Source organism: Solanum dulcamara, chromosome 5 (genome assembly GCF_947179165.1).
Source record: "Solanum dulcamara chromosome 5, daSolDulc1.2, whole genome shotgun sequence".
Classification (NCBI taxonomy): Eukaryota; Viridiplantae; Streptophyta; class Magnoliopsida; order Solanales; family Solanaceae; genus Solanum; species Solanum dulcamara.
The window spans coordinates 5,492,833-5,504,948 of NC_077241.1; the positions used below are offsets into that span (position 1 = coordinate 5,492,833).

Sequence of the window (12,116 nt, forward strand, 5' to 3'; positions counted from 1 at the left end):
TAACTAAAATGAAAAGAATTATACAAGTGCAACACAAATAGAAAGACTGATAATACTGTGAATTGAAGGCTAAAGGGTAAATGTAGTAACCAATAAGATACTGATATTAATATTTAATATTTATGTAGCTGGGGTAAAGTAGTAAATTACTATTGTTTTATAGAGTTGGTGGTTTACCTAATATAATCCAATATTAAAAACTCAATATCGAATTAATAACTTGATAATTTTTTTAATAAAACCAATAAAAATCTGTTAATCCAATGACAATACCCCAATAGCATTTTTTTGATTTGATTTATTGATTGATTTGACTTTTGCACAATCCTAATCTTTGATTAACCTGATCGAATCTTGAAATTAAATAAATTACACGAACGGATAACCCAGAAGCTTGTGAATTAAATTTTCTGATTAAGTGTTATTTTTGACTTAATTAGCTAGGTCAAATCATTTTTTTTCTAATAAAAATATTAGGACAAAATTCGTTATTGAAACCTCTTGAATCCAATAATTTATGGTTTGAAATTCATGTCAATTCAAGTTCAAGACCGGTTAAGAGAGCTACGTCCAGCAGGGTTGGGCTCATCATCCCGAATCACTGTTGGAACCTTTGATTTAGATTGGTAGGATTCTGTCTAATCTTGTCTCTCATCATTTTTGTTAGAAAAGGAACAAGAAATTCTCTTTATGGGAGGGAAAGGCCATTTTTAGGAATAATTTATCAGAATTTTTCCATTATAAATGTGTAAAGATATGTCATTTGGGCGTAACTCAACCGCAAAAACTAGCTCACGAGGGAAGGTTTGCCCAAATCCATATAAAGAGACCAATTTCCCATTCCTCTACCGATGTGAGACTTCTTAACACTCTTCCGCATGTCCAGACCTCAATTGGTGCGTGAACACTTATAAATCGGGGCCCAACATTGGTGAACAACAAAGGGAAACTACACAAAATGGACCATTTAAACAAACTATTTACCACTCCATACTCCTTCCCTAAATAATTCCTTGATATACCCCTTCGGTCAAACTAATTACCCATGTACCCTTTTAATTATTTTTAAACTTGTGCGCTGACGTCATACTAACATGAGCGTCCACCCTACATGATACCGATAGGGTATCATATACCGGTGGAGTATCACAGAGAATTAAACTCAGTTCTATATGATATCGATATGATATCAACATGCCGACGAAGTATCACAAAGAATATATTTAATTTACTAATTAGTTTAATAAATAAGATTGTGATTTTAATAATTTTCTCTTAATTGTTTTATTTATATTTCTTAAAAAGAGAGCTCAATCCTATATGATACCGATAAGGTATCAATATATTGTTATGGTATCATTGAGGATTTTAAAAGTGTCTCAATAAGGATTTTCAATATCATTATAATATACGAATATACTGTGGTAGTGTAACACCCCAACTTTTTTTTCCACTAAGATTCGGACCATTCTTCATGTACGTATAAGATCGAACTCGAAGGCTTTAAATTGTATATATGATCTATGATTGATTCATAAGTATTTAAAATATATTAGATGTGATTTAGGGTCATAAGGGATCCCAAAAATCAAGCCAAGTCCAAAGAATTCCTTTCGGCTAAGTTTCCGAATGAGTTAGTATAAGAGTCAACTTCAAACAACCATATATCCTAAAATATAACGAACTGAGTGTCCCATAACCTATCAAATTAAAGGTCTTTGAGTCTTCTTTCCAACGCCACCAAGATTGTATTTTTCCGAGTTCGGAGTAAAAAGTTATGCTTGATCTAACAGAGAGGACCTGCAGTGAATTTTGGCCGATTTTCCAGATTTTGTAGGGATATTTTGGTAAAATTACCTAATATCTATATACATAACTGGACGCGTTTTGGATCATAATTTCAGTCTCTTGCCTCTCCAAATAACCCTAATCTTCATCCCTTTCTCTCTCAAATTATCTCCAATAAAATCCTCTCAAACTCAAGGATTCAAGTTTTCCTTTGAAGACCTAACATCAAGGTTTCTTCAAAATCTACACTAAGGTATGTAAGGCTACTAAAAACATGGATTAAATTCACCATATGCTCTACATCTTATTTGAGATTGAATTTTCATAAGAATTGGGTTTTCTTGATAGATTTATGTCCTAATGAGTTCATACATCTATTAACTTGATTTTGTTATGTTGATATTGATAAGTTGAGAAATTGATAAATGTTTCATGTCTAAGAGTTGATTGATATGAGTTGTTATACATATTTTGTTATGTCTAAGAGTTGATTAATATGAGTTGTTATACATATTTTGTTATGTCTAAGAGTTGATTGATATGAGTTGTTAAACATATTTTTGTTATATTAGCAATAGATAATTAACTTGCAGTAACTTGGAATCCGTTGGTACGTTACAGTTTAATTCAATTACCAAATGATGGAACATAGAAAGAATACTAAAATGTTGGTTAGGATGTTTTCATTAGTTTAACACCTTCACAGATCCAAATTGCTAGAAATAAGATGGGGACAATATTTGATTAACCTTTTAGTTAGCATGAATCCAATTTCTGTGAGTTGATGCCTCAATGGAATTCCATTAGCATCATGAAATTAAATTATATTTAAGAAAAAGTTATATTCCTATTAGTACATTCATATAATACTTCCACTTTGATATATTCTAATAATATAGAAAAAGCTAAACTTTATCATTTATTTCCTAATTTCACGTGAAGTGTTTGGTTTGGTTTGGAACAACTTGGATAATTATTAAATAATAATGTTTGGCAAAAGAACACTATGGAAAGACATTCTTTCTAGTCAAAGGTGATGACAGAAAGTAAAGTAAGCAATATTCTTGAGATTTCCTAAAAATAAAAAAAAGAGAGATATAGACTAGGCCATTGTCTTTTACATGCCTTTAAAAAAATATATAAGATTGGGGTTGATTGGATAATATGATTGGTCAAGAGGCTTGATTTGGGATAGAATTGATGAATTGACAAAGGTCCAAACGAGACTGGTCGATATGATTAGATTGAATTGATTGGATAGAGTTTTATGAGCATTGAGTCTTGGGAGGAGTATTGAGCACCGAATTGGGTAAGAGTAAGTAATAACTCGAATCCAATAACTATGTCGCCAAACGTAGGAAGGGATTGGACCGTTAAAGTCGGATGTTTTCCAAATTTTTGTCTTGATATAATAGGACTTGATTGGGTATGAATCCATGATTTGTTGATTCGTTCTTACCTTGGCAAGGTATGAACGGACGTGGCAACAACGTCGGCTTGTTGTACTATCACTGGCTCATAAGTGATGGTTGTCGGATAAGAGAAAATCTCATATAGGTCTTGATAGTACTCTGAGTCGGATTGGGATGGATTGGGCTGGATTGTATGTGATTGGTCCTGTCTAAATTATATTTTATTTAGACTCAGAACATCTTGATTGAGTTGTACCTTCTTCTGAGTTGATTTGATCCCACCTTGATGTATGTTTCATTCGGCCATTTTACATACTCGTACATTCCACGTACTGACGCCATTTGGCCTGCATCATTTCATGATACAGAGACAGGTACTAGAGATCATCAACAGGCGCATCGTTGAAGATCTATTCACTTCTAGCTAGTTGGTGAGTCCTCCTTATTTTCAGAGGATACCACAGTTATCTTTTCAGCTTTGAGTTAGTTTTCCTTTATTTTGATTTGTGGTAGCCATGAACCTGTCATTGTCACCTCTTATATTATTGATAGAGGCTGAATTATTTCGTTGTGACTAGTTTTATTTTTTCTAGTTGTTGAATGGAGATGTGGTTGGCCTTTGGCCTTATTATGAATAGTATTCTTATGATTTGAGTCTTCCGCTAATAGAGTGTAACTGAATGAAAGTGTGATTGGACCAATTGGTTCGCTTGAAGGCCAGAAATGGTTTTCGAGTGCCGGCCACGTCTAGGGTACCCTCCCAGGGCGTGACAGGTAGTATCATTCATGTAATATCGAATGACTTAGGAAAACCTTTATGATACCATCACATTATATATATATACTATGATGGTATCATTCAACATTTGTATAAAACGATCCTTAATGATTATATGAAACAATCTTTAATGATACCATGCCAGTATATGATGGTTTTCATGGAGATGTAGTTGAAAGATTGAAGTAGACATCAATGATACAATGACAGTATATAGATATATTGTGGTGGTATCATTAAGGACTAAAGCAGCCTTAATGATACCATGTCAGTATATTGATACTGCGACAATATCTTGCTCGAGAATCTCATGCCTTGGGGGTATGAATTGTAAATGGGTATTTATTTGTAATTATTTTGCTTTTATGGGGCATGAACTTAATTTTCCCAATAAAAATATGATATTTGAACCTAACTCAATCCCAAAATCTATCTCACGAGGGGAAGTTTGTCCAAATCCATATAAGGAGATCAATTGAATGGACTGATTTAAAGAGTGGAGACTTGATTCGATATTCATAGTTACTATAGGTTATGGCTTCTATCTATCTTACTTGTCACAGACATATGTATTTTACACATTATTTCAAATCCAAGTTATTAATTTGTTTAAATTTCTGATTCATATGAGTATCTCGATTGGTTATTTCATTCACTATTATAGAAGTTCCCTAGACACATCATTTTGAGGTTGTACCTATAATTACAAAATAATAAATTATTTTTTAATATTTTTAAATTAAGTAAATAAAATCAAATAATTATTTTTAATATATTGAACAAAGTAAAAATGTACGAAGGAAATAATTTACGTGGTGATTGATACAAAAGTTTAGTTAACAAAAAACAAAATATTTGATGTGCATTCACGAGCTGAGCATATCATTATTAAATTATAAAAACGTGAGTTTTTTTTGTTCCTTTCAGTTTCAAACACATTAATTGTTTGGTGACGATGCACATTACTCTGTACTCTTTCGTCTCAAAATACTTATTATGTTTTAATTTTTAAAAGGAAAAAGATATGATATATTTTTTAATTTTGTCATTTAGAGTTGATATATCATTCATTATAAAAGTGGCTCATATATACTTATATTATTGTATAAATGACGCACATATACCTATTCCTACATGAAAGTGAATTTTTTTAGTTAAAATAATAATCCAATAAGGGGTATATTATTTTCACATACTTTTCACACTATATATATTTATACATTATTATACAATTTTTATATATTGTTATATAATGTATATGTAATGTACTATATTATATAAATAATATATAGCCGTGTATTTAGAAAGTATAAATAATATATCCACATTATTATACACAAAATCAAATGAAGGAGGAAAAAATTGTCATTAATTCTACTATTAATTTTAAAAATTCATCAGAACAAATATTTTAAAAAAATCAAACATTACTATGTATATATGTTTAGATTTTGTGAATCTAGTTATTATAAATTTTTTACATTTTTGCACCCTTAACATATATTCTTTTATGTAATTTGCACCGTACTTGTTTTCCCCCCTTATAATATGCACTCCTTTTGAAGTGTTTTTATCCCCTATAAATATAGAATTCTTAGCCCTAGGAAAGATCACTTCATTGCCACCATGAAAGCCTCTCCAAAGAAACCTAGCTTTTTTAAGCCCATCTGGCCAGGTTTCAAGCAAGGAATTGTAAGTAAAGCTTTAAATTATTTTATCTTCACTTTATCTATGATATATACATGCTAGTTGTTGGGGGTGGGGTGGGGTGGGGGTGGGGGGTGGAGGGTTGAACACTCATTCTTGGGATGGAATTTTGTGACCCTTTGATTGCTAGATATGATTTAGTTCTCTTTACTTGTAGTAAATCTAACAACACTATTCTTCTAAATTTGAATTTTGAGTTGTTTCTTTCTCTTTATAGAGTATTTTTCTTCCATATATAATAGCTAATTTTCTTCGATTAATATTTAGGAGATATATACTATATATTCCTTGATTTAGGCCTTATTTATTTTTATTAAAATTAAAATATATCTTTGAATATGAATGCAAATTTAAATAATTAAGATGTTGTCTCTAGATCTAAACATTAAATGAATAAGACTGTCTGTTTTTTAGCATTAGAATTCAAAAAAAACAACAACTAAATATTAGAAAAATACAAATTTAACTAAATAAAATTATTATTTAATTAAAAAAAAAATGAACATTTATGTTCCCTAGCGATGATGGTGATACTTTGTTGTGATGGTGGTAATAGTTGTGATTAAGGAGAAGGTTGGTGTTGTATTGACTAACGTGATGGTAGTAGTTGGTAGTGATAGTAGTGGTTGTGAAGGTGGCGTGCATGGTGGCTGAACAATCTGTGGTGGTTGTGTTGGTGATAGTTGGAGGCAATGCTAGATGTGATAGTGGAAGTGATTGGTAGTAGAGATGGACTGCATTGGTGGTGGCTAATAGTGGTGGTGGAGGTGGCAGCGGTAGTGGATAAAATTTATAATGATTGGTTTGGTAGGAGTGATAGCTACTGATTTAGTAATGGTTGGCAGCAATGGTAGTTGATGTCAGTGGTGGTTGTGATGGTAGAGATGGTTGGTGGTGGCGGCTAGTGATTGACAACGATAATGGTGGTTGACAATGACATTGGTGGTGATCGATAATTGTGGATAGATTGGTGGTAAAAACAATTCATACAAAAATACATCTAAATGATATCAGGCCTCATTTATTTTCATTAATATTAAGAGGTTTGAATCTAAATGCACATCTAAATATTAAGATGTGCATTAAGATTTAGAAGTTTAAATCTGAATATACATCTAAATATTAAGATCTTGCATTAAGACCTGATTTTTTTTCTCAATATTTGAATGTATATAATTTGTCTTTGTTTAAAAAATAATAAATATAAATTCAAATTAAATACTAATAATACAATAAGTTTATCATAGTAAAAAAAAGTAGTATAAGTACTAATAATCAAATTTAGATTTTTAAAACAAAGTTAATAACAATAGCTTATTTGGGTACTAATAGTCGAATTTTAGATTGTCAAAACAAAATAAGGATAACTTAAATGCTTTCTTAAGAGCATGCAAATTGTAACTACACAAGTAAAAGAGAAAGGAGATAGTAATTTGAATGAACGAAAACTTTTGAAATATGTAATCTAAAAAATGTTATAAATAATTCCATTAGTAGCTTTCTAACTTTCCTTACAACTTATTGTTATGCTGCAGAATATTCCTGAAGATTTTTTGAAGTATCTGAAGAGACACGATCAGTATGAACAAGCAATACTAAGAAGGGCTGGTAAGTGAAGTCTAAAATTTTATAAAAAAAATAAAAAATCATAATTTAATATATATATTTATTTTACTTGTCCACTTTTACCTTCTTACTTAATTTAAGAAATCATTTATTATGAGATTTGTTAGAGTAGTTTCCATCCTCACTAAGTTTCCATATAACAAAATTATTAGACTCTATGTAGTTACTTGATGATAAAGATAATATTGCTAAAAAAAATAATAAATCTCTTTTAATTTATTAAAATGGATGAGTAAAAAATAATAATTTACTATAGTGAATAAGTAAAAGGAAACGAAAGAAATATGGATAACAAGTAGTTTTTTTAATTGTATATATATTTTTTATAACTGATTATCCTTCGCTCTATATGACTACACAAATACAGATAAGGAGTGGCGGGTGAAAGTGAACGACGGGCGACTAGGGGACGGTTGGGAAAACTTTACAGAGAAAAATAATTTGCAGGAGGGTGATATCTTGGTGTTCAAACATGAAGGAGATATGGAATTTGATGTTACTATATTTGATTCAAATAATCAATGTGAGATAGAAGAACAACAAAAGGCACAAAATGTTGAGGAGACTTGTGAGAAATTTAAATCCAAAGGTAAATTTAAAATTTAACCTAGTATTACATGTTGAAATTCAATAATAATTTTTAAAAAAAACTCTATACTAATATTACTTAAATTTACGATGCAGAAGTTCCTACACACAAGCCTTTAGGTCGTTCCCATTTTGTATGTACAATTAGACCATATTGTTTTAAATATGGTTACTTGGTAAGTCCAAAAACTCATTTATTTTAATTTACATACTTTGATCGTGTTACAAAAGTATTATAATATCAATATATTTATTGAATTAATGGTTATAAATTGTTTCAGTGTCTTCCTGAAAAATTTGTATCAGACAACAATCTCACGGATAAGAAATACGATTTGATTATTAGAGATGAAAGACAAAGATCGTGGAATTTAAGACTAAATTCTCTTGGTTCGAAACGAGTCGTTCTTGATGTTGGATGGCCTGAATTCAGTGCTGCAAATGACTTAAAGGAGGGAGATTGCGTAATGTTTGAGATTGTTAATAATGAAGAGAAACCAATATGGCAATTTCATAGTAAGTTTTTCCATTTAAGTAATTTCATAGTTTCCAATAATTTTTATTAATAGGCTATAGTTCAAAGTAAAGGACCATCCCTTTAGAGGAAAATGACCCCTTATGATCAATTTCATCTTTAGTAAAAAAAAAGTAATTGGTCCTACAAATTAAAGTTTTACGTTTTATACATGATGTCAGTATCATGCAGTTGCTTTAAAACCAACGTGATACTCTATGAGATGATCAAGATATTGATGATCGAGAAAATAGTGCTTATAGTCACATGAAAATCATGAAAGTCAATTGCTAAGAAAATGGTAAAATCATAAATAAATACTATCTGAAATAGTGAAGGGTGCTTGACAATATTTTATTTTTTGAAAGCCTGTAAATATTAGAGCCAGTGAAACAATCGTTACTAAAGACCAATATATCAATGGCAATCGAATTGCGTTAGTGATTAGGATATCCTTGTACCAGTTTGAATGAGAATTTATTAATGTTTTGTGATTTGGAAACACAATAGAATATTGCCACATTAGCTTGATCAAAAATATTATTTGAGTATAGTGAGTAATTTAAATTTTTAACCATGTAATAGATAAACTAAATCACAACATCAAGCCATCAAGAAAGGCAACTCCCCTTGCAGAAGTTGTTATTTACGAGCCTTTTGGTTATTCTCATTTTGTATTCAGTATGGTTTTTGCAATAATAGAATATTGTCATGTCAGTTAAGTGACTGAAAATATCATTTGACTATAGTGAATGATTTTACCTTTTAATTATGTAACAGAAAAATCAAACCGTAGCATCAAATCATCTTTCCTTGCAGAGCCCCCTAAATCCAAGTTGGGAGAACTTCCTCAAAGACAAAATTTTAAAGATCTGACGTTAGAAGTTGTTACTCACAAGTCTTTTGGTAATTCTCATTTCGTATTCAGTGTGACTTTTGCAATAATAGAATATTGTCACATCAGTTTAATGTCTGAACATATCATTTGCAACATATAATTTGAATGTAGTGAGTAATTTTAACTTTTAACAATATAACATATAAATCAAATCACAATATCAAGTCATCTCCCCTTGCAGAGCCTCCTAAATTTAAGTCGGGGGGACATCCTCAAAGACAGAATTGTGAAGATCGGACATTAGAAGTTGCTACTCACAAATCTTTTGGTAATTCTCATTTTGTATTCAATGTGATTTTAATAACAATAGAATATTATCACGTCGGTTAAGTGACTGAACATATCATTTTAATTTAGTGAGTTATTTGAATTTTTAACCATGTAACAGATAAAGCAAATCACAACATCAATTCATCTCCCCTTGCAAAGGCCCCTATATCCAAGTTGACGGAATTTCATCAAAGACAAGATTTTAAAGATCGAACTTTAGAAGTTGTTACTCACAAGCCTTTTGGTAATTTTTATTTTGTATTGTGTGATTTTAACAACAATAGAATATTATCACGTCAGTTAAGTGATAGAAAATATTATCTAAATATTGTGAGTAATTTTAATTTTTAACCATGTAACAGACAAACCAAACCATAACATCAAGTCATTTTCCCTTGCAGAGCCCCCTAATTCTAAGTCCAGGGGACTTCCTCAAAGACAAGATTCTGAAGATCGGAAAGTTGTTACTCTCAAGCCTTTTGGTAATTTTTATTTTGTATTGTGTGATTTTAACAACAATAGAATATTATCACGTCAGTTAAGTGATAGAAAATATTATCTAAATATTGTGAGTAATTTTAATTTTTAACCATGTAACAGACAAACCAAACCATAACATCAAGTCATTTTCCCTTGCAGAGCCCCCTAATTCTAAGTCCAGGAGACTTCCTCAAAGACAAGATTCTGAAAATCGGAAAGTTGTTACTCTCAAGCCTTTTGGTAATTTTTATTTTGTATTGTGTGATTTTAATAACAATAGAATATTATCACGTCAGTTAAGTGATAGAAAATATTATCTAAATATTGTGAGTAATTTTAATTTTTAACCATGTAACAGACAAACCAAACCATAACATCAAGTCATTTTCCCTTGCAGAGCCCCCTAATTCTAAGTCCAGGGGACTTCCTCAAAGACAAGATTCTGAAGATCGGGAAGTTGTTACTCTCAAGCCTTTTGGTAATTTTTATTTGTATTCAATGTGATATTTACATTAATAAAATATTATTGGGTCAGTTAAGTGGTTGAGCATATCATTTCAATGTAGTGAGTGATTTTAACTTTTAACTATGTAACAGACAAATCAAACTACAACATCAAGTCATCTTCTCTTGTAGAGCCTCCTAAATCTAAGTCAGGGAAACTTTCTCAAAGACATAATTCTGAAGATCGAACATTAGAAGTTGTTACTCACAAGTCTCCTGGTAATTCTCATTTTGTATTCAGTGTGATTTTAACAACAATAGAATCTTCTCACGTTCGTTAAGTGACTGAACATATCATTTGAATATAGTGATTAGTGATTTTAACTTTTAACCATGCAACGGACAAATCAAATGACAATATCAAGTCATCTCCCCTTGCAGAGACCTCTAAATCCAAGTCGGAGAGACTTCCTCAAAAACAAAAGTTTGAAGATCAGATGCTAGGAGTTGTTACACACAAGTCTTTTGGTAATTCTCATTTTATAATTAATGTGATTTTAACAATAATAGAATATTATCATGTAAATTAAGTGATAAAAAATATTATCTAAATATTGTGAATAATTTTAATTATTTTTGACCACGTAACAGACAAATCAAGCCACAACATCAAGTTATCAAGACATGTATCTCCCCTTAGAGAAGTTGTTGCTCAGAAATCTTATGGTCATTCTCATTTTGTATGCACTGTTGGGCCCCATCTCCTCATAAGTGATACCTTAGTAAGTCCACCAAAAAAACTTTGATTTTTTTTGGGGTCAAAACATGGAGTATGTACACTGTTTGATTGGATTATACATAAACCATTTCAGTTAATCCCTAAAGATTTTGCATTGGCAAATGGTTTCTTCAACATCAAGAAGCGTGATTTGATTGTCAGAGATGAAAAAGAAAGGTCGTGGGATGTTATTTTACGTGCATATAGTACTTGTGTTCTTCTCAAAGATGGATGGGATAAAATCTGCGATGCAAATTGCTTAAAGGAGGGAGATCATATAATGTTTGAGGTTATTACTGATGGAAATAAACCAATATGGAAATTGCATGGTAAGTAAATACATGTTTTTCAAGAGTTTGAAAATTATGCAATAATTTTAATCACTTTATATGCAATTTACATTAACATAATTACATACACTAATGTACTTTTTGCAGGAAAAATTTCTAAAGAAGATGCAAGCATCACTCAAGACGATGGACTGAACAATGAAGTCGTCTGTGATGGAAAACAAAAAAGAGCAATGAAGCAATTGAACATCATCACCCCCACCCCCACTCCTCTTAGATCTCGCAATTACTCTATTTGAGTTCACGAATGACAATATACTATTTTGATTTTTTGGAATTATTCGATGAATTTAGTAAATTATTTGCAGATAATAAAGAGATATTATATTTTAAAAGATATTAATTCTTTCTGAAAAGGATTGTGAATTATGACAACACAAGCAAAAAAGAAAGGAATCGATACAAAATTTAAGAAAAAAAATAAAGACTACTGAAAGCATTATTTTTCCAAACGTCATGTAAGATGCAGACATGACAAATAAA

At 30.7% G+C, this 12,116-nt stretch overlaps 1 protein-coding gene across 1 annotated transcript; it reads left to right on the forward strand.

Annotated features, from left to right (window-relative positions):
• The first annotated feature begins 5,573 nt into the window (after positions 1–5,573).
• Positions 5,574–11,872, forward strand: LOC129890264 (B3 domain-containing protein REM17-like). The gene is made up of 16 exons (XM_055965843.1): positions 5,574–5,670; positions 7,221–7,293; positions 7,679–7,900; positions 7,996–8,075; positions 8,181–8,415; positions 9,233–9,319; positions 9,493–9,579; positions 9,700–9,825; positions 9,983–10,063; positions 10,182–10,301; positions 10,420–10,539; positions 10,659–10,784; positions 10,947–11,033; positions 11,157–11,287; positions 11,378–11,612; positions 11,721–11,872. The coding sequence occupies exons 1-16, from the start codon at positions 5,605–5,607 to the stop codon at positions 11,870–11,872; spliced, it is 2,028 nt and encodes a 675-aa protein (XP_055821818.1). The 5' UTR covers positions 5,574–5,604.
• Positions 11,873–12,116: the final 244 nt, after the last annotated feature.